This window comes from Photinus pyralis, unplaced genomic scaffold (assembly GCF_008802855.1).
Source record: "Photinus pyralis isolate 1611_PpyrPB1 unplaced genomic scaffold, Ppyr1.3 Ppyr1.4_LG6, whole genome shotgun sequence".
NCBI classification, from domain to species: Eukaryota; Metazoa; Arthropoda; class Insecta; order Coleoptera; family Lampyridae; genus Photinus; species Photinus pyralis.
Window position 1 is genome coordinate 2,577,495 of NW_022170663.1, and position 22,772 is coordinate 2,600,266.

At 36.9% G+C, this 22,772-nt stretch overlaps 3 protein-coding genes across 6 annotated transcripts; all 3 read right to left on the reverse strand.

Annotated features, from left to right (window-relative positions):
• Positions 1-117: 117 nt before the first annotated feature.
• LOC116174836 (TOM1-like protein 2) lies at positions 118-11,151 on the reverse strand. 2 transcript variants are annotated; one of them, XM_031492839.1, is made up of 8 exons: positions 10,945-11,151; positions 10,463-10,710; positions 10,211-10,414; positions 8,396-8,900; positions 2,591-2,726; positions 572-647; positions 435-485; positions 118-308 (listed from the first exon to the last, which is right to left on the reverse strand). In XM_031492839.1, the coding sequence occupies exons 1-8, from the start codon at positions 11,009-11,011 to the stop codon at positions 123-125; spliced, it is 1,473 nt and encodes a 490-aa protein (XP_031348699.1). In that variant the 5' UTR covers positions 11,012-11,151; the 3' UTR covers positions 118-122. The 2 variants fall into 2 exon arrangements, with proteins under 2 accessions (XP_031348699.1, XP_031348700.1); XM_031492840.1 differs by lacking the exon at positions 435-485.
• Positions 11,152-12,268: 1,117 nt separating this feature from the next.
• LOC116174289 (ras-related protein Rab-10) lies at positions 12,269-13,705 on the reverse strand. The gene is made up of 5 exons (XM_031492182.1): positions 13,496-13,705; positions 13,196-13,395; positions 13,061-13,150; positions 12,821-13,015; positions 12,269-12,768 (listed from the first exon to the last, which is right to left on the reverse strand). The coding sequence occupies exons 1-4, from the start codon at positions 13,620-13,622 to the stop codon at positions 12,821-12,823; spliced, it is 612 nt and encodes a 203-aa protein (XP_031348042.1). The 5' UTR covers positions 13,623-13,705; the 3' UTR covers positions 12,269-12,768.
• A 3,503-nt stretch (positions 13,706-17,208) lies between these two features.
• On the reverse strand, positions 17,209-21,900 carry LOC116173718 (protein lifeguard 1-like). 3 transcript variants are annotated; one of them, XM_031491381.1, is made up of 4 exons: positions 21,738-21,900; positions 21,447-21,485; positions 21,171-21,395; positions 17,209-18,317 (listed from the first exon to the last, which is right to left on the reverse strand). In XM_031491381.1, exons 2-4 carry the CDS (start codon positions 21,481-21,483, stop codon positions 17,587-17,589), a joined length of 993 nt encoding a protein of 330 aa, XP_031347241.1. In that variant the 5' UTR covers positions 21,484-21,485; positions 21,738-21,900; the 3' UTR covers positions 17,209-17,586. The 3 variants fall into 3 exon arrangements, with proteins under 3 accessions (XP_031347241.1, XP_031347240.1, XP_031347242.1); XM_031491380.1 differs by having other exon boundaries at positions 21,447-21,492; XM_031491382.1 differs by having other exon boundaries at positions 21,201-21,395; positions 21,447-21,492; positions 21,738-21,898.
• Between the last annotated feature and the right edge of the window lie 872 nt (positions 21,901-22,772).

The following is a 22,772-nucleotide window of genomic DNA, read 5'->3' on the forward strand; positions in this document are numbered from 1 at the left end:
TTAAGAAATTAGCATAAGCATTAAAGAATACTTATAGGAGTCAACATTTTAAGAATATAACAATTATACAATACTAAACTCTTAGTATACACTTTCTTATGTACAAAATATATCATATTAATTCACAATGCTAATAAACCCTCTTTCTTATTATTATTTTTTGATCGCGATCGAATGTTTTCTTGGTCATTAGATTCATTGATACTGCTAGGGGTCGCGCTTACGTTCGGTAATGACTCGGCGGCGGCCGCTCGTTCCGCCAGAAACTTCTCAAATTCGCTACTGGTCACCGATTCTTCGGCTGTATTCTGTTGCGGAAAATAAAAATGTTTACGTCGTCGATTTAGGGGGATTACAAAAAGCGAGCGCTAGTAGTGGTTAATGAACGTAAAGCGGGTTAAGAACTGGGGAAGAAAAGAAGTAGCAATACGTACCGTGTCACCAAGCCATGCAGCCATTTCATCAAAATCAGAGTCCCTGGAGTTCTGTAGAATATAAATAAAGGAAACTAAACCCTGATTGCCGCACAAAAACACATGCTACAACTAGAAAAAGGAAAAGAGGGACTTACCTGGCGAGCTTGGGTCGCCGAACTCAAACCGCCGGAGATTTGATCGGGATTAAGATTATCCTTGTACGAACTGCCTCTAAAATGTTCCGTTTACAAACAATGAAAAATGCGTCGCGCGATCTTACCCCGTTTTGCTCTGCTCATACGTCGCGTTTCGCGATTGCGCGAACATGTCAAATTCGTCATCGCCTTTCGGACCATTTCTGGCTGTTACGGTACCGACTTGCGCCAGTTGTGCGGATGCGGAGACGGAAGATAAGTCTAAAAATGGGTTTGGTTTGTCATTTTTTATTTATAAGATTATTATTATTATTATTATTAGTGGCAGCAGACTGATAACCTGATGCTCGACCTGATGTCTGAATAGACATGCCCTTGTTGGACTCCTTGGTGGGTGGGGAGGGACGAATCTGTTCTGACATGGAGACCGATCAAAATAATAAACCTGAGGGAGCGTCCCAGGATACTCCTCATCCTATGTTACAGGTCCCAGAGCCTCTACAACACGCAAGCGCGTCTCCGGTCCCAAGCAACAGAGGAGAAAGAAGGCCAGGCTGGCCCAAATGGGTCAAACTGTTCCAACAGTCACCTCCAAACCATCCACCTCCGATCCAACCCTGGCCCAAAAGTAGGCTCCTAGAACTACCTCTGATGAGGCAGGCAAACGGGTAGGCGGAGAGAGAGAGAGGTCAGAGGACTGATTCAACCGCCGACGACGAAGGGCAGACCACAGCCCCAACCAAAGCGGCAAGACAACACCAGCATTTCATTGCCCTCATTCACAAACCCTGGGTTGTTAAATTTAAATCAAGGGTTTCTGGTCTTCGGCATAGAGTAAATAATATAAAGAGGTTCCATGCTGTATAAATTTGTGGCAGTGAGAGACTATCCCTGAACATAGATGGCGAAAAGCAAATGCCGACGCTCCCTCTGAATTCAAGAATAGTGTACTAAATTACAATTACCTTGACCTACCACAATTTGTCATTTAATAATAAACTTTTGCATATCGTTTGATGATGCCCATTATAGAACATTATCTTAGCTATATTTGCATCGCAAGACGGCATAGCGTTTTAAATGACATCACTGATTTACGTAACAATTATTTTATGAAAACTCAAATTCGTATATTGTGTACAATAGGCAAAAAAATTTCATATTTATTGTGTGCATGTTTTTGAACATGAGAAATACATGCATGTACGGGGTGCTTGGATTTGGCCCGTTTTTAATAAGTTTATTACACATGATATATAGTATTAAGTATAGGCCAACTCTGTGCACAGTTTGAACCAAATCTGCCCAAGCGTTTGGCAGTTACCTATCGTGTTCACGGACGGACACCATCGACCTCCTTTATAAAGCTTGTATCGCTTTGTTCTGTAGCTTAATTATCATTACAAAAAAAAAGAAATTTCAATGCTGTGGCGCCTTGGTATAGAATTCGGTTTAATTTTGAGGTTTTCGTCACCTATGTGCTTAGAAACACCATAGAGTCGGTAAATTTGCCATGTAACAAAATCCAGAGTGTGTAGAGCACCATGGACTAAATTACACTAAGAAAATTGACGAGAAGTATTTCAGAAAAATTTCATCACATACGTCATAAGAAGTAATCTACATAATCATAAACGTCCGACTTCAAATTCTATTATAGAATTATAGATAAAAGTGAAAATGGCCTTGTAATGTGATCGTCATCTACGCCTACGTAGATTTTTGCTTTATCTTCAAGCCATAAAAGTAATTCAATCTTCGTAAAGTAGGAAGTAGGTCAGCGAAGAGAGAATTTTCCTGATTTTTCTGTGCGGAACTGCCGACTGCCCAGTGCCGAATCAGTTCCGATGTAGTATTTTTTGAATGCGTTTCTAGTCTATAACTCTTGATTGAGAAGTCTGATCGAAAAAGTACGAATTGTTTTGGATTCTACGCACCAAAATTAATAAGAAAAAGTGTTTTCCCGAGAAATGTTGGTGCAGTCGATTTTTGGTAAAAAAGGAAGGTTATACNTCTTACCCCGTTTTGCTCTGCTCATACGTCGCGTTTCGCGATTGCGCGAACATGTCAAATTCGTCATCGCCTTTCGGACCATTTCTGGCTGTTACGGTACCGACTTGCGCCAGTTGTGCGGATGCGGAGACGGAAGATAAGTCTAAAAATGGGTTTGGTTTGTCATTTTTTATTTATAAGATTATTATTATTATTATTATTAGTGGCAGCAGACTGATAACCTGATGCTCGACCTGATGTCTGAATAGACATGCCCTTGTTGGACTCCTTGGTGGGTGGGGAGGGACGAATCTGTTCTGACATGGAGACCGATCAAAATAATAAACCTGAGGGAGCGTCCCAGGATACTCCTCATCCTATGTTACAGGTCCCAGAGCCTCTACAACACGCAAGCGCGTCTCCGGTCCCAAGCAACAGAGGAGAAAGAAGGCCAGGCTGGCCCAAATGGGTCAAACTGTTCCAACAGTCACCTCCAAACCATCCACCTCCGATCCAACCCTGGCCCAAAAGTAGGCTCCTAGAACTACCTCTGATGAGGCAGGCAAACGGGTAGGCGGAGAGAGAGAGAGGTCAGAGGACTGATTCAACCGCCGACGACGAAGGGCAGACCACAGCCCCAACCAAAGCGGCAAGACAACACCAGCATTTCATTGCCCTCATTCACAAACCCTGGGTTGTTAAATTTAAATCAAGGGTTTCTGGTCTTCGGCATAGAGTAAATAATATAAAGAGGTTCCATGCTGTATAAATTTGTGGCAGTGAGAGACTATCCCTGAACATAGATGGCGAAAAGCAAATGCCGACGCTCCCTCTGAATTCAAGAATAGTGTACTAAATTACAATTACCTTGACCTACCACAATTTGTCATTTAATAATAAACTTTTGCATATCGTTTGATGATGCCCATTATAGAACATTATCTTAGCTATATTTGCATCGCAAGACGGCATAGCGTTTTAAATGACATCACTGATTTACGTAACAATTATTTTATGAAAATTCAAATTCGTATATTGTGTACAATAGGCAAAAAAATTTCATATTTATTGTGTGCATGTTTTTGAACATGACAATTCAACTCATGTATAAAAATCACATAAGCCGCAGTGTAATTGTCACTTTGACAGCGGCAAAAGTTACCTGCAACTTTTCCAGCGACAAATGCACTAGTGGTTTTTTCACTTATTCATTTTCGAACCAATAATCGCATTATCCTTACCCATATGACTAGTTTGACGTCTGTCAATAATTGATTAGTTTGGTGAATTTCTTGTTCGTTAAATTGTCCTGCCGAATTACACTCGAGGTTTGTATTGAAACCGAATAAATTTGGGTTGTGGCAATTCAAATCTGTTTCCTTTTAGCAATTGGACTCGAAAAACTGTCAACCTAAAAATGCTCCACCTGCGGTGTCGCATTTTTATTAGTTGACAGTTTTTCTGGTCTAATTGCTAGGCAACAGATTTTCATTACCTAAACAACCCAAATTTACTCGGTAAAATACAAACCTCTTGTGCAATTATAAGTGAGAAATACATGCATGTACAGGGTGCTTGGATTTGACCAATTTTTAATAAGTTTATTACACATGATATATAGTATAGGCCAACTGTGCACAGTTTGAACCAAATCTGCTCAAGCGTTTGGCAGTTACCTATCGTGTTCACGGACGGACAGACGGACACCATCGACCTCCTATATAAAGCTTGTATCGCTTTGTTCTGTAGCTTAATTATCATTACAAAAAAAAAGAAATTTCAATGCTGTGGCGCCTTGGTATAGAATTCGGTTTAATTTTGAGGTTTTCGTCACCTATGTGCTTAGAAACACCATAGAGTCGGTAAATTTGCCATGTAACAAAATCCAGAGTGTGTAGAGCACCATGGACTAAATTACACTAAGAAAATTGACGAGAAGTATTTCAGAAAAATTTCATCACATACGTCATAAGAAGTAATCTACATAATCATAAACGTCACTTCAAATTCTATTATAGAATTATAGATAAAAGTGAAAATGGCCTTGTAATGTGATCGTCATCTAGGCCTACGTAGATTTTTGCTTTATCTTCAAGCCATAATAGTTATTTACGTTATAAGTCCGGTAGGTTACTTGTAACAGTACGAGTTAGACATTATGGACGAGGCGACGTCAGTAGCCGAGTCAAGAATGTCTTAAACGAGTACTGTTACAAGTACTACCGGACGTATATCGTAACGTATTTTATTTCATACTGTAAGTCTGTTTTGTATCATTATTTCATTTCAAAGATTACAAAATTTTATTATATTGTAAAAATCGCATTACCTTGTTTCTGTGGCAACGGCCGTTGCTATAGTTTGTAGTTTGTTGACAATTGAATTTTTTTCACTGAAAAATTGACGTTATAAACGTTGTGGGATGTTCCACTGTTCCCGATACAATCCTGTCGAAATCTCATGAAGCAACCGAAAAGTTGGTTCCTAAGAAGTCGGCCGCAAGGTATGAAAAACAGTACTAAGTGTTTTGCCAATTGAGGAACGAACATGGGGCGAAACAAGTAGAGGAAAAAGTCATGTTGGCATACTTTTTGGACGCAGTAAGTTTTTGAATTGAGATTTTTTGCCTGGGTATCGGTGTTAAAGCGTCATGGAGCATGGAAAAGCTCATCGACGGCAGAAAAATACATCGAAGGCTCGGTAGAAGGAAAAGTTTACATTGCCCGTATGATACAACTGATACAAGGCGGCGAAAATTTCATTGAAGTTCTACAGCAAAAGGAATCAAACATTACTAACTCGACATCCAGTAATAACCCAGGCGTAGTGTTGAGGGCAATACAAATTGTTTCATTACAATCAATGTTAATGTTTGAAATAAAGAATTACAGTCAAATTTATGTTGGGGTTTTCAATTAATTGTGTGAAGATGTCAAATTTGATGTATACAAATAACAGTCCGGTAAGTGTTGCTTAGCGACACTTACCGGCTCCGATGCTGTAATAACTCACCTACCGGACTCAAAATGATAGTGTAATCGAACATCTACCGGACAGTATGAAATAAAAGTAATTCAATCTTCGTAAAGTAGGAAGTAGGTCAGCGAAGAGAGAATTTTCCTGATTTTTCTGTGCGGAACTGCCAACTGCCCAGTGCCGAATTATTTCTGATGTAGTATTTTTTGAATGCGTTTCTAGTCTATAACTTTTGATTGAGAAGTCTGATCGAAAAAGTACGAATTGTTTTGGATTCTACGCACCAAAATTAATAAGAAAAAGTGTTTTCCCGAGAAATTTTGGTGCAGTCGATTTTTGGCAAAAAAGGAAGGTTATACACTGCCTTTTTTTGAGACCCCAAAAAAAAATTGTCTCAGATCGACCCGGAAAAAAATTTTCTTATAGAATGTGGCCTTAGAATCCACAATTTCAAACAGTTCCATGATTGGGCTACTAGTTCAAAAGTTACAGCCCTTTGAATTTTCTTTTCGAAATTGGTTTCTAGTCTATAACTTTTGATTGAGAAGTCTGATCGAAAAAGTACGAATTGTTTTGGATTGTACGCCCCAAAAGTAATAAGAAAAAGTGTTTTCCCGAGAAATTTTGGTGCAGTCGATTTTTGGAAAAAGGGAAGGTTATACACTGCCTTTTTTTTGCCCTGAAAAAAAAATGGTCTCAGATCGACCCCGAAAAAAATTTTCTTATAGAATGTGGCCTGTAGAATCCATAATTTCAAACAGTTCCAAGATTGGGCTGCTAGTTCAAAAGTTACAGCCCTTTGAATTTTCTTTCGAAATTGGTTTCTAGTCTATAACTTTTGATTGAGAAGAGAAGTCTGATCGAAAAAGTACGAATTGTTTTGGATTCTACGCCCCAAAATTAATAAGAAACAGTGTTTTCCCGAGAAATTTTGGTGCAATCGATTTTTGGAAAAAAGGAAGGTATACACTGCCTTTTTTTTGCCCCGAAAAAAAAATATTGTATATAATATACATCCTTATATATAGGTACAATGGTAGTATGGATGGAATTGATCTTTTCTCTCACAAATACACCATACTTACAGCACTCCCACATTAGTGAATTGCGCAAAAGCACCTTGTTTGCGTAAATTCCACACAAAATTGCTAAAGCAGTGTTAAAACGGTCTACGTGTACCGCTAATCCAACAAAAACGTTAGAAATTATATAATAATCAGTTATATTTTCTCACTGTACCTATTTAATTTTCATTGCTAGCTAAATTCAAATAAAGTTTGTAATTGGGTAAAGGTAAGGCGTTAAAATAATAAAATAAATAGTCTATGGCCTGAAAGAATTAAAAGACTCTTTGCATTGGAAGCATATCACATTCCGGTGATTAAATATAATGCTGACAGTATCATGGTCTGTGTCTGGTGCAAAGTAATGACGTAATTCAAATCTCAACCTTGTTGCCAGTATATTTAAATAGGTAATACAGGTTACATGCTGCTATATGGTAATACAACGATACAACAGCTTTGAAGAACAGTCACAAGAGCAACACTTCCTTACAAGATTTTCTACTGCAACAATATCCTATCCCATGACACCTCTTTATATTATTTACTCTATGTCTTCGGGCACCAAAAGAACCCATACACAGTAAGAAAATTCTAGAACCTTAAGGCTCTTCTGCTGGCACATCTAAGTGGCTGTGATCTCACGACTATAATACAAGGTAAAGCTCAAGTAGTAATAACATCAGTACTATCCTGGGAGATTTTGGCACAAAACACACAAAAGGTTCATATTATAACCCAGCTAGCCTCAGACAAGAGAATGGATCCTACATTGCCAACCTCTCAGAGACAGCAGAGGTACTGAGAGACGCCCACTTTCCCGGAGCCACCACAGCGCCATATCCCAATTGGCCAGAGGTAACTCCCTTCATTCCTACGGAGAATGACTGGGCGGTTGCCAGTCAGATGTTGGATGTGACAAGGGTGATCTGGACAGTGAAATCGTTCTCAGCATACGAATCACCACAATTGGATGGCATAATACCAGCCCTTCTGAAATGGGGTCTTATGGACTAAATGCCCCTCCCACTAATAGGCGTCATTCTTTGATAACGCACCGCAATCATGCCAAACTGAATTCCAAGTCAAAAAGTCACTATATTCGAAAGTTACTAGAAAAGTAACTCGGTTTGAAACTCTGCTAGGAGCACGTTATATAGAGCCGATTCTAACTCAAAAAGCACAGATATACACATAGAACAGATTGCTAACCTTATGTATTTTATGGGTATCACATTTAGATACACTTAACAGCGCCCTCTATTGAGCAGCAGTATAAACATGTACCATTTACACTTATGGATTTATGCATTAGATGTAATTTATCATGTGTATATGAATGTACAGTACCCGCTCATACACTTGTTACTGTAGCGAGACCAATCACACTCTAAGAACATTTTTGTAATTGTCACCAATGACCACATTAAATTTCCAAGTGTGTTTTAATAACTTCATTGTTGCATGATCTACAGTCAACTGTTACTAACAATGATCAATTCCAAACCAAAGTCAATAACCTTGGAAATAAGAGAAAACATCAACCATGTAGGATGTAAACCAAAAGTGAAGCTTGAGGGTGAAGTTCAGACAAGTCTACTCAAAACTACTTCATTTTCCAAGTCCAGATTACTCCCTGCTCAATAATTTATAAATAACACTAGAAAGTACAAAATTGAAACGCTTTAATCAGCATGACCTTTAGATTTTTCAGTATCTGGCGTTTCCTTATCAACTGTTTATGTGGTAAACCCTTATCGATTTAAAATTAAATTGCTATAACGGAACTTACTTAAGTTACCAAAATGATCGGACAAATCCGGCGGCCCCAGATCAATAAGACTGTCATCTGCCTGTGACGGAATCGGTTTCGGGCCCGGTCCAATCGCCTTAGCCAACACGGCCGAAGCCGACTGACCGCCCGCCTCGCGATTTTTCTCCCATCTACTGTACCTCAAGAACAGATTATTCAGATCGTCGTTAATCCGCAACAGGTCCGCGGTCAGTTCGTCGTTGGACAACTTGCTTATCAACTCGACGAGACGCTGCTGCATTCCGTGACATGTGGAGTTTAACTCCTGCAACAACTCTAATTCGTCTGGATGCTCGTTACCAGGCTGCATCTCGTTTAACATCTCTCCGAAAACAACCATGTTCGATTGGACAACGTCCAATTCCGACTGTAGTTTAGAACGTTGTTCGGGTGATAACGCTCCATGCGTGGGACTGGATACTAGTGGCGCTGTGGAGTAGGGCTGCTCGGGTTCTACCGGTGGTAATGTGGTCGCCTCCACACTCTGCAAAGGAAATAACTTATGTTGATGCATCTCACAACGTTATAAGGGAGATGAACTCTGGTAATGAAATCTGGTTGGTTTTTTTATGAATAAACACAAAGGGTGATCATTCGTTTAAACTTGTGTTTCAATATTTGTTTTTCCTTTTAGAAATTTGTTTAATTTAATTTTTTCACTTTTGTAAATTGTTCAATTTAGCTAAGGTGCTAGAAGTAAAACGCATCTGGTCTAATTTTACATGATTTAGGTATAAAAAGTTATATCTGGTCGTTTACGATAAGAAGTTTTATTGTTAGACGAAATTTCAGACAGGAAGATGCACATTTTTTACGAAGATATGCGCGTGTCTCGGCGTAAGTGGGGAGACAAGACCGTGATTATAATTCCCCGACCTCCGCGCTCGCCGCCATATTAAAAAAAACGAAAAAAATGGCGCTTTCTTCAGATTTTCGCTTATATCTTCGTTTGGGTGCATTTTAGCTACAATATTATAGACAATTTTTTTTAAACTTTGACATTTTTTCTCAGTTTTTTTGGGTGGTTCAAACTCGTGGGAATCTCCGCAACGTTGAGAAATACAGTGTAGGCTAAATGGGAGCAAAGTTGCCCCTTTTCGAGTCTCTTTTGTGACTAAAAAAAAACGAACTTGAAATTTTTGAAAAATCTTTCAAAGAAAACTGAGCTATCACGGAAACACTGAAGTTAGCACCCTCTATGGGCGCTTTTTCCAAGTAGTATTAGATTCGATACAAATGCGAAACTTTGAATCCCCATTTAACAGACTTCGTATTTCTTATCTTTTCCGAGGGCCCAATGGTTACCCTTGAATTTGGGACACCCTGTAAAGGTTACTAAAACTGCGAGTCATATTGTGAATAAAAACGAACTGAATGCTTGGAATAGTACTTTCCTGTCACTTCCCGGTTGGACCGCAAACAACCCTAAATTTTTTAATTCAAGTGACACACCCTGTATATTTTTACATTTTTGGATTCTTCAGACAATTTTACAGCCGATTTTTTCTAATTTATTCAAAATAATAAATTGAATAAAATTGAAGTGAGGTGGCTTATAGTGTCTTTTATTAAGTAACCAAATCTCTTCCTGCTAAGGCGCGCTTGTACAATGTCAGTTTAAACTTCAGATTAGTTTAACTGACAGATTTCAGAAACATGATTGGTTAACTTGTAAAATATATTAGCCAATCAATAAATTGAAGTTTAAACTGACATTGTTCAACTAAGTTGAATAATTCTTACAAAAGGACACTACACTAAAAAAGATCTTAATAACCAAGTTGCTATGCTTACCCTTTGTGGAGTAAAAATCGGAGCCATTGCATCTAAATCGGTTGCTGGAAATTCGATACCTTTGTTAATTAAATCTTGATAAACCGAAACGACTCCTGACAGTTCCGGTTGATGCTTAAAGGCGTCAGCCCAAGACTGTATCAAGTTCAATATCTTATCCTGAATGGCTTGCGGAGGATCGTTTTTTGGAGCAATTAATTTCACCTAAACATGAATGACATCCTTGTTCAATGATCAGCTACGTTTACTTACCAGCTCTTGCACGAAATCTTTGTTGCATGCCAATAAATGGAAATTTCGTCCGCAATTTTTTACGCACGTTTCCAAAACGGTCAAAGTGTACATGACAACCGTATAATTTCTTCCCGTATTTTGAGTGAGTCGTTTTCTTATCGCCTTAATCGCATCTTTCGGTCCGTCCTCCGTTTCGTTTATTAAATCGCAAATTTCCATGTTGAGGGCCCAATTTTCCGAGGCGAGCGTGCCATCTGTCGCCTGCTCTGCAATAAAAAAAATTCGCAACAACTTTCATGACAAAAAAGAAACTTTATTAGCACGACCACAAGTTTTATGACTCACTACATACACCTTAATTGTCCTAATTTACGACGCGATCTTTTTAATTTAACGTACTACGTAACTACGTGGAAAAAGCAATATTGAAAATAAAATTAAACAGAAAAATCGATTTGCTGTAGACAAACAGTCATCTAAACAAAAATAATAATGTATACCTATTTTGTTTCCCACTGTTGTAGAAAATGGGTTGCCGCCCAGCGCACTTCCAAAAAAAGAGGTCATTTTTAAAAGATATCGCCGGTTTTAACAAAAAAATAAACAGATTTAATGAAAACACTGGAAATTTTTCGATTTGATCACAATTGACAATTAAATAATTGTCATGTCATCTGTCAAATTCGTAGGGACAACAACAGCGCTCCCTACGGTAAATTTGTCGACTAAAACGATGTTGCCACCTTTGCACCTTCGATTGTTTGAATATACAGGGTATAGTTAAAGTTTATACAGTTTCTTTAAAGTGCTTTTTATTTGGATAAGCACAGGAGGCTACGAAAATATTCCCCATTGCTTGTATCGAAACTTTGTCAATTTCTTCTCCAGTGTCAAACTGTTGATCTCAAAACGCAAAACACATTTTCAATGAGTGTTGGGTTGCACCATTTTCTCTGAAAACATTTTTAATGAGGAATTGTACGTCTCATTCCCAATAAAACCGAGTTTTGTATAAGTGCGATAATTATGAGCATTTCGTCCAAAAGATGTCAAACTCGTTATTTATGCTAACATTTCGATTGGGAAAATATTTTCATCGTATACAACTTGTTTACATTCCTGTCTTAGAAAAATGCTTTAGTATATGCTGTTTTACGTTTTCCATACTCTTAAAGTCCCTAGGGATACAAAGCACCACAAGATCCCAGAAGTTTGATTCATTAAGGTTATCGAATTACGAAGGAAGCGGATAAATAAACCAAGAAAGCAATTTTGGGTACGTCCAATTATCTCCGAACAATCAACTTAAGGCAATATTTCATAATGTAGGTATACGAGCTCATCTCGTAAAATTTTATGGGGCATTAAAGAAATCAACTAAATTTGAGAAACGCCCCCTAGCGGCCAAACGATTAGAGATAACTGAATTCTGTTTGTGCCAGTGATTTTCTTTTTGAAATTGATCTCCAGACAGTACCTAGGTCCATTTTTCTCTATCTCTCAAAATAAAGGGCGTTTCCATAAGAAAGTGTACAACTCTGTACGTCCAAGACTTTCTCGTGTGCACTCTTTAACTCTTGATGCAATTCTAAAAGGCTGAAATCTTTACAGGGCGTTCATTATTTATATTTAAGTGAAATTTATGAATGCACTTGTATTGAAATTAGATTTTACTATAACTGTGTCATAGCACCGAAGTACCTACTTAATAATTATCAATTTGAATATCTTAGCATTGTTTATTTAAAAAGCGTTACTCCAATTGTTATACATTTACATGCACACAAAATTTGGTATTAAATCATGTGTGAAAAAAAATGTAACTTAAACTCCTATAAACATTTATATAAAGAGATAATTATCAAAATACAAATATATACAAAGTTTAAGTAGGTAGTGTTACATTTATGTTTATGGTGACAAATAATTAGGTGACAAGCTACAACTGTGATAAATTGTATCTAACATTTATTGAAAAAGCCAAACAAACTGCTGGTGTCGCCGATATTTTATTAAACACTGAAATCACCCCAATGAAAAGAGTCATTCGATGTTCCGGTACGGTTTGTGTACAAAATTCAACCTTTTAAAATCAACGTAATGCACATTCTCAAACTGACAAAACAACATGATTATTGCATTTTTTACACTACACTTTAAATGTTAATGGATCACATAATGGTTGCGTGTTGCAAAATGAAATGTAAACACAATAGGCGGTATTTATAAAAATTTCATACGAAAGCGTAAATCTACGTACATTGGTATCATACTGAAAGAAAAAAACTTAATTTGGTGAGGATTCAATGATGCTTAAAATTAATCTGCAAAAAATCCCATTTGATTACTTTTGCAGTTGACTACAAACCAACTGACCTAATTATTACAGCAAGATCTTGAAGTGTTCGCCTGTTGGCGTCTGTCCACCATTACTCTATCGATATGATCTCCCGACTCCCTACCCGCAGTTTTATCTAAAATTGCCTCCGCCAATTCATTAAAAGCTCTTTCTATATTTATGTTTGCCTTTGCTGACGTTTCCATAAATCTAATACCGTGTTCTCTCGCAATCTAAAATTAAATTCAAAAAGAGGCAATAATTGGAAAACAACCTACCGCTTCGCCTCGTTCTTTGCTAACAGTCCTCTTGTCCTCCATATCACACTTGTTACCCAGAATCATTTTTTCCACATCTTGATTGGCGTGCTAAAAGCTGAATGTATAAATTATGACAGGGTGATCGCAACTCACCTCGTCTATATTTCTTAACCATTTAACTATATTTTCGAAACTTTTCTCGTTACTTATATCATAAACCAACATAATCCCCATTGCTCCTCTGTAATACGAAGTGGTGATTGTGTGAAAGCGCTCCTGACCGGCCGTATCCCATATTTGCAATTTGATTTTCTTACCTCGAAGTTCGACGGTTTTGATTTTAAAGTCAATTCCTGCAACGCACTCATTATGTAACCCCATTTTATATTTTAAACAATTTCTCTTGGAAGATTTTAGGCGCAGAGAATATAAATAAACTTGAGGTTATCTTACCTATTGTGGAAATAAAGGTTGTGGTAAAGGCGTCATCAGAAAACCTGAATAAGATGCAAGTTTTACCGACGCCGGAATCGCCAATTAGTAATAATTTAAATAATAAGTCGTAAGTCTTTTTTGCCATTTCTTTTATATCATCACTTTACAGTAGAGTTCTTTTGACGTTCAATTTGTATGAGGTCATAATGCAATGACAATAGAGGATGAGTACAAATTAAATTGATTTTCAATTTTAAGGTCTCAAATATCCCTAGAAAACCGCGCCAAGTTTGAAATTAGCATTAAACTATCTTAAACCGCCATTTTTTTTAAATAATAGTTTTTCATTGCCCCAATTCCAAAAGCTATCTTTCACGAAAAAGAGGAATTGCAGGTTGTTCGCATTATGAAAATTAACAATAAAACTATATTTTGAATCATTTATTGAGAAATAAACAGTTTCAAATCGTACAAAACTTGATAAGCTCCTTTGAAACATACAACGACTGTCCTAAAAATGTAAATATCTAATAATAAACACATTGTAAATATCAAATGCGGAACTGTACCGACTGTACGATATCACACGTTTTGGTAGGAGAATTGTGCACGTGTTCGCACTTTTGTTCAGATCCCCAATTTGTTCGGATTAGCGAAATGGAGGCATAAATTTGCAGCGTGTTCGGATTAGAGAAAACTCGGATTAGCGAGGTTGTATATATACATAATCAGAAATGAAACCCTCGCGTCTCTGTCCGACTTCTTTTTATTAAAGTGGGGGAAATATCTTATAAACTACCCAAGATATATTTAATATATCTTCAAACTACCGCATCTGCGCTATACATATATAAAGCAATATTAGCTCTAGCGCAGAGGGCGTGTGTATCCACTAAAATGAAGTTAAACTATGTACCGGGAGCCTCGTGAGCAATATTTCGATCCTAATTCAACTCTGGCGATTAAAGTACTCCACATTACTTAAATTATAGATATGACATTGCAGCTGTCGCAGTAACCAGACTACCTAGCACTTCACAGCTGCGCACATAAGACCCCTCCTCTCCCTCAACCTGGTTCCATATGTATAATGTAGGTAGGTACATTAAAACACAAAACTTGGTTACAACCTCCCAATTGACTCGTTTACCAACGAAACCTTCCACGAGTTCCAATAGTAATTAATATTCCAATTCCAACGCGTCCTTATCCAAACCCAATTAAAACAATTTAGAAAGTAATCGTAAACGATTTACATAAACCGCATTTCCACTTGCATTCAATTCCCATTTGTAACATGCAACTTCTGTTAAAATCATAAAAATCCGGCCACAAATATGAAAGATAGCGTTGCACATGAGCAATCCATTTTTGACATGCTATTTCAATTTCAGTTTATAAGAAGAATTTCATTTCAATGCTTTTCTAAATAAGAAAATTGGAACTGCGCATGCGCAAACCTAAATTTGGAAACTAATGTTAGATTTTCCTTTGTTCCAAGCGCCAAAGTATCAAATTTCACTTAAATGCTTCCATAGATAAAAAAAGTTGGCACTGCGCATGGGCAAAATAAAATTTTTAAACTGGCGCTAGATTTTCCTTTATTCCAAGTGCCTATGTATCAAATTTCGTTTAAATTCTTCCATAAATAAAAAAGTTGGCACTGTGCATGCGCAAAACCAAATTTTGAAATTGGCGTTTGATTTTCCTTTATCCCAAGTGCCTATGTATCAAATTTCGTTTAAATTCTTCCATAAATAAAAAAGTTGGCAATGCGCATGCGCAAAACCAAATTTTGAAATTGGCGTTTGATTTTCCTTTATCCCAAGTGCCTATGTATCAAATTTCGTTTAAATTCTTCCATAAATAAAAAAGTTTGCACTGCGCATGCGCAAAACCAAATTTTGAAATTGGCGTTTGATTTTCCTTTATCCCAAGTGCCTATGTATCAAATTTCGTTTAAATTCTTCCATAAATAAAAAGTTGGCACTGCGCATGCGCAAAACCAAATTTTGAAATTTGCGTTTGATTTTCCTTTATTCCAAGTGCCTATGTATCAAATTTCATTCAAATACTTTTATAAGTAAAAAAGTTTGCAATTCGGTTTATAAATGGTCGAGATGCGAAAAGGGTACTGTGAATTTTGAATCGATTCGATTCAACTTTTGGCATTGCGTATTATATGGCTAAGCTATGCCCATATTGAATTTCATGCAATTCAGTTCATAACTAACGGAGATGTAAAAGCGATCGGACATTTCTAAACAAAATTATCGTTCACACGGACAGATAGAGGGACAGACAGGCAAAGGAACAGACGGACAGACCAACAGACAGACGACAGACAGCAATACAAAATTATAAACGATCTCTAGAATCGTTAATAAACGGCAAAAGTGTAAAATTATGGAACATGTAAAAACGGTTTGTTGGTTTTTTTACAATAACTTTTTTAGCAATAAACGCAGAAAAAATTCCTTCCTTGGTGCAAGCCTCGACACCATAACGAACCAAATAGCGAAAAAAGTAGAACAATAGCTCTTAAGATAAAGAACTAGTAGCGTCGCAAAACGAGCGGACAGACGGACGGAGCAAATAATCTCTGGCTCCTCGTGAAATCTAGTCACCCATGAACCTATAGAAAGCGAATTATAATCAAAATCCTACATTATTTGCCAAATGTGAGTTTAAACAAGAATTTTGACATTTGATTGGCTGCCAACTGCAATATAAAGCCAATCAAATGTCTTAATACCGGATTAAACAATAATCCTGGATTCTTTTTTTGTGCACCTGGCCGTCAGATTCTCTATTCAATGTTATTACTTAAAACATGGAACTGTTTTAACATGTGGACAAGTTAATTTTTGAGGGAGCGCAGACAAAATTACAGAGAAGCTGTAAGTATGGGCAGAGAGGTTTCAAATCCAAACAACCCGGAGTGTCACATGGTACTCAAAAGCATAGTTCGAAGAAGACGTCAAAGGAATGAGGACAGAGCCGTAGGTTCCAGGAGGCTTGCTGGTGATGTGGGAATGAGTAAAAAATCAGTTTATAATCATATTGCACTTGCACAAGTTTCTTCATCCATACCACATTGGCTCTTCACCAAAGGCAACATTTTGAAAATAGTGCACAAATGCAATGAAATTAGGTCTTGAAAAATAACATTTTTTCTGACAAAACCACTTTCCATAATCGTGGGCAGGTTTTCTTATTGACAAACATTTAAATTTTTATTTTTCTGGTATTTCCCAAAGGTAAACAAGACACAATAATAACTATTTGGGCGCAGGAAAATCCACACTGGATGAGGAAATCCCATTTAATGTCTGGTAAGGCATTATTGCTGGGGATAGTTATTTTTTTGAAAATTTCAATGGCATAATGTAAGATTTTTTAAGAAATCAATTAGACATTGATATTATTGGGCAAAGACATAAATCTTGACATGTAGTTTTAGCAGAATGGTGCTTCACCCCATTATGCAATACAGGCCCGTAATTATTTACATTAAATGTTTGAAAACAAGAGGATTGACAGAGCATTTCTGTAACTGGCATAAATAACAATAGTTACAGTAAAAGCATTGTAAATTGAAAAACATCAAAGTCCGGTTTCTGTAGCATTGTGATTTATTGAAAAAAAAATGTACATAAAATAGCAACTAAACAAAATACTGATACACGAAAAGCTGTGAGGGATATTTATCAGTCGATTAGGAACCTAAGTAACACGTAGTAAATTACACCTTTATTAAATCGTAATATTTACAGAATTACTACAGCTTTAATATACACCAAGCAATGAATACAATTATGTTTATAAATATAAATAACTACCTATCTCAGTAACATTTATATTCGTTCGATTGGCAGAAGGCCCCTCGTCATCAGGATTATTGTTAAGATATTCGACGTTGTAAAAATCTACAAAAGCTAAAGTGCATCTCGCCAGCTTAAACTAAATTACAATCTTTAAAAAAATCAAACGTTGAGGTGTTTTAAAACAAAAGTTTACTTCACTAATCTATCATATAAACATGTATGCGCCAGATAGTGAAATATAAAATAAACAACAGAAATTGGTACAATTACATTTTTGATTATTTAGTCTTTTGCAGCACCAATTATTGTAAGAACGTAGATAAAGATATTTATTATATCGACGTACAGGTTTAAAGCTGCAAATATGTATTCTTCGGGAGATATCGAATACTTATGCTTCCCTCCCATCATCAATTGAGTATCATATATGAGATAAATTGAGAAAAGCAAAGCGCCAAGTGACGCGTAAACCAGATTAACAACCCGATTACCATTGCCAGTAGCAGCCATTATAGAAGCGACAAGCCCAAAGATTAATAAAACAATGACACAAATGAACAAAAATCCACCGCACATCGTAAAATCCCACTTGGTTTGAAAGGCAAAAAGCGTAAGCGCCAGACATATTACCGCCGTTATCCCGACCGCCATTAACACGGCGTCAACCTTGTACTGCGACGAAATGACGGCCAACATAAACCCTTCGGCAAGCGTAAATAGACCGAGCAGAATGAAATTCATTGGAGCTTTACGTCGCACCTCGCCGCAGCACGCCAGTGCAATCATTGCGACGAAGACGACGGCAAGCGCGAGAAACATTAGCCACGAGTTGTTTCTGACAAACACTCTCGCGTTTTTATCGTAAAGGAAATAGGCAATCATGCCCGCCGTTATGAGCAACTGACCCATTAGAATGGAGTAAACTTTGCGAATAAACCCTCTTCGTATACTTTTATCGTTAAATTCAAATCCCTTGACATCGGGATCGTCCGGATAGGTTGTTCCATACATATCTGGGGAACAAAAGAATAAAATTAGTGTTGATGGGTGAATTTTCTATACTAGACGTACCTAAGTTAATTATGTACAAGTGTCATGTGTCAAATTTTTTCATTATGTCACGAAATAATTTCCTACGGTCAGACAGACAGACTAAATGGTAAATTTCTACTGTTTAGATAACAAATTCCAATTCAAACATTTTCAAAATAAATCGGACATTGTACTCCAATACAGCAGAGGTCCCAGAACATAAAGTTATGTTAATACATACCAACAAATTATTTAAATGACGAATGCAAATAGAAATATTAACATAACACTGTCTTTTAATTGTGAACCATAGGTGTTTACATCTTATTCACTACAACCTGAACACCGCAATTAATTGGTTGTTATTATGAGCTTAAATTTAACATCTGTCGCTTACTTCGCCATTATCAGATGGCGCATACATTTTTATCAATTTCTAAAGTACTACGGAAATGATAAGTTGTATAGAGTACACAAATGAAAAACCGCCGAGCGAGCGGTATCCACTTCCTGAATTTAGATGCAAGATAACGTTTAAACTACCGAGATTGCATAGGGACAGTCTATCAATAGCCAATATTGCATTACTAGGTGTCTAGTAAAAAAAAATCAGGTCATCACGTTTGGGAAGAAATAGGTCAATTTTAAAGTTTTTTTGATTAAAAACAGGAAGAAACAATCAAATCTACCGTTAATATTTAATGATTGCCCGACATATTTTCCTTTTACAGTAAAGACTGGAATAAAGGAAAACGAGATCAACAGCTGGAACTCCGTAGATATACAATGGCAAACCTGGACCATTTTAAGGACGCTCGTCCACCTGGTGGCGACTTGGAAAAGTGAGTCATGGTGCCACGTGGCTTTTTGTACCGTCATATTTTGGCGTGTGCCACATTTTACTCCCTAGGGCATTAAAGGTCAATAGCTCCATTTTTTGTGGCGTCATATTTCATTTTCAAGGCCAATCAGTCCATTTTTGTAGTGTTATTTTATTCTCAAGGTCAACAAAGGTCAATGACCTCATTTTTGTGCTGATAAATTTTATTTTGAAGGGCAATAGGTACTTGATTTTTGTGAACCATGTAGGGCCTATTCTAAAGCTTGGTTTTCATAGACATGTCAACAAATTGTTATGATCTTCATTTGGTTTTCAATGTCGAAACGAATACGGATAAGGGATATTTTTCAAAAGCGTAATGGAATATTAAACCGCAAAAAATTGAACATTGAACTTTGATGACCTTGAAAATAAAATGGCATTGCAGAAACGGGATTATTGACCTTTAGTAACTTTGGAAGTCAAATGTGGTCCCACAAAAAATGGGGTGATTGACCTCTGGTAAGCTTGGGATTGAAATATGACTACACTTAAATTGTGTCACTGAAAACCTCGAAAACATGCTTTGCACCTTTATCTACTTGTCAAGGTCACAGCCACCTAGCAGGCGACCTTCACTTTGACATACTTCCCAAAGTCACTGTCAGATGGCGGACGACCTTAAACGGGAGTCGTTACTCGAACCATTTTGAAAAATATAACCACTAAAATGCCATTTTATGCCTTTCCTAGTAAATTGACCACACTTCCATACCAAGGTTTGGTTTTAGGTCTTAAGATGCCCCTTAACACTTTGTCAATGACACTTTCTCCAGACTTGACAACACTGTGGTGTCAAGCCGGTGACGAACAAAGTAGTGGTGAAACGCCCCTGATAGTGCCTACCAGAAACGCATCCCCACGAGAGTTGACTAAATCCTGGGAGAAGCGGCGACGCCAGGCATATGGCAAAGTATCAAGTATCAAATATCGGGTTATCATAAAATAAGGGATATACTTAAAATTACTATAACTTTTTAACAAACGAAGTTAATAACAAAAAATAAACGAAATCTAGTTGCTTAAGGAATGGGATTTTATTGCATCTATAGAAAACAAAATTGTTATTTTAATTGTTGACACAAGTGTCAAAACGAAATCATTGAATTTGGAGTTTTAGTTTCAAATTAAAACTCATGTAAATGTAGAATTCAAATGAAAGCGTACCGCAATTTGATACAAAAATTTGAAAGAACAGGCTCTGTAATTGACCTACTAAGATCAGGAAGACCAAGAATTGGTGATGTCCAAGTAGCAGAGGTTCTTCATGAAAACGTTACGGAATGCTGTGTACAATTTGGAGGAAAGATTGGTAATCTTGAAACAGCAAAATGAAGGTCATACTGAGCAATTGCCGTAACTGGCTTTGGGCATACTAAATCCCATTTCTTACCCAATTAGATTTCATTTATTTTTTATTATTAACTTAATTTGTTAAAGTTATAATAATTTAAAATATATCCCTTATTTTATGATAACTCTGTACAATGATGTACGACACACAAAAAAACAAAATTTAAAAACTGTTGGTTTCAACATGATGGTGCACCCGCGCACAACGCCTTAATTGTGCAAGAATACCATCGGACAGATTCCCTGTAAAATGGAATATCCTAATTATTTCCAAAATAATTCCACAAAATTTAGAACACTCCTACGCATTTCAAAAAATGAACATTTGTGACAATTCCAAAACATTTGCAACAAATTTCTGAAAGTTGGTGTACCCCTCGATTGAAACTGCTTACCGACAGTAACATCCATACCATATCAATTTGATAAAAACAGCTTTTGAAATAAAACATGTTGCATATCAATCGGATTGTTTATCACAATTTGGTTTACCTCAACAGCCGTAAGTGTTCCAGTATTTATAAACTCATCGAACAAATGGTGTAAGCTAATACCGCACACAGTATTCGAATAAAAAACTACTTTAAATAAGAAAACAAACCGGTCATATTATTGAGACGAGTTGCTTCACCTGGTTGTGTGTAGCCTCCGCCGCCCGGTTGTCCATAGGGTTGTTGTCCGCCATAAGGTTGTTGCCCGTATGGTGGCTGCCCCGGTTGAGCATATCCCCCAGGTCCGCCGGCCGGGTAAGCCGGAGGGGCATTCGGATAGCCAGCTCCTGGGTAAGGTTGCTGCGGTGGATAGCCTTGTTGACCACCATACGGATCTGAATGGAAGATTATAAACTAACATTCTTGTTATCAAGTGCGATTCTTACCTGGTGGAGGATAAGGGGCGCTATTCCAAGTCGTCATTTCTACAAACTAAGAATATTATTTTAACGCAAATTGAGGTAGAAGATACAAGTGAGATTGCGTTATCTCTGCTAATCACATGAATTAAAGTACTTGCATCACAAGTAATGAATCACTCAGATTATCCCTAAAGTGCTCTGCAATAATTATCTACAGTTAATCAATACTGGTTATAGTTTTCAGCAGAAAAATCAAGAAAAGCAATTTGTAATCATTAAGTAAATATCATTTGTATTTCTAAAATGACTTCTTACCTTAAATTACTGACAGAGTAAAAGTCAAGGTTTCACAATTACTAAATAATTGCACAAATGATAATTTACGAACAATTACTGAATTTACTACTGATTTCAGTTATCAAGCCCAAAATTCCGACATATTTGTTTCACCCACAACTTTTTTTTACAGATGATGATACAAATATGGATTGCGCATGCGTGAAGGTGGCATGTCATACAAGGTGCTTCACATTTTTTGTTTCATAATATTGTGCAATACTTTGCTGTAGCCATTGACTATTATACAAATACCGGCTATCTTAATCCAATGATATAGCCATTGATTTATAAGCTAATCAGAATCGCGGATCCTATAACAGTTTGTGACCATATGCGAACTTTCCGCCGCTAGGGGCAGTTCGATCGTTTGAAAGTCCGTGGGCGATCGAAAGTGGAGCGTTACATTGACATTAGATGGCAGCATTACAAACCATTCATTTTGACCATTCGAATATTTTCCTTTTTAATCGTTAGATGTCAGGAACTCGGGATGTTTTTTGTGTTATCATCGGAATGGTTTTATAAATAGGATTGGAATGTTCTAAAAATAGATCCCTTAAGAAGCGTTGCGTAAATTTGTAATGTAAATAATAATACATTTAGACGAACGAAGGTTGCAGTCCCTGTCCTTGAAGGAATGCAATTTCATACATTCTATTCACAGACAGTACAATAGGCAGGTTCGACATTTTTTTATTGTTACTGAAAGCGGGAGATTTTGTTATTAAAAAAAAATCAAAAAAAATTGAGGGCAAAATATTGTCCGTTGCAAGCAGGCAGCTACATCATTTCCACATTCACATTTGATAACTAAATTTCGCGAATCAGCTTTTTTTATAACCATGCAGCATTGTGCACAAATAAATTGGTCCCAGTTTACGTGAATTCGTATACCTACTAGAGCTGAGCGATACATGAAATTGTTATCGATTTATCGATAAGTCTGTTCAGTCTGATAATTATCGATTAATCATTAATTGATAACTGTCGATAATTATCGATAACTTTAAT

Bases quoted from the DNA above. Each gene is read 5' to 3' on its own strand.
- LOC116174836 (XM_031492839.1), bottom strand. From the start codon at position 11,011: ATGACCTCTTTTTTTGGAAGTGCGCTGGGCGGCAACCCATTTTCTACA. The intron at 10,415-10,462 runs GTAAGTAAACGT...ATTCATGTTTAG, and splicing joins AAGATTTCGTGCAAGAGCTG to GTGAAATTAATTGCTCCAAA. The intron at 8,901-10,210 runs GTAAGCATAGCA...TTTCCTTTGCAG, and splicing joins CGATTTTTACTCCACAAAGG to AGTGTGGAGGCGACCACATT.
- LOC116174289 (XM_031492182.1), bottom strand. From the start codon at position 13,622: ATGGCAAAAAAGACTTACGACTTATTATTTAAATTATTACTAATTGGC. The intron at 13,151-13,195 runs GTGAGTTGCGAT...TTCAGCTTTTAG, and splicing joins GGTTAAGAAATATAGACGAG to CACGCCAATCAAGATGTGGA. The intron at 13,016-13,060 runs GTAGGTTGTTTT...ATTTAATTTTAG, and splicing joins GCAAAGAACGAGGCGAAGCG to ATTGCGAGAGAACACGGTAT.
- LOC116173718 (XM_031491381.1), bottom strand. From the start codon at position 21,483: ATGACGACTTGGAATAGCGCCCCTTATCCTCCACCAG. The intron at 21,396-21,446 runs GTAAGAATCGCA...TCTTCCATTCAG, and splicing joins CGCCCCTTATCCTCCACCAG to ATCCGTATGGTGGTCAACAA. The intron at 18,318-21,170 runs GTTTGTTTTCTT...TTTGTTCCCCAG, and splicing joins TCGTCTCAATAATATGACCG to ATATGTATGGAACAACCTAT.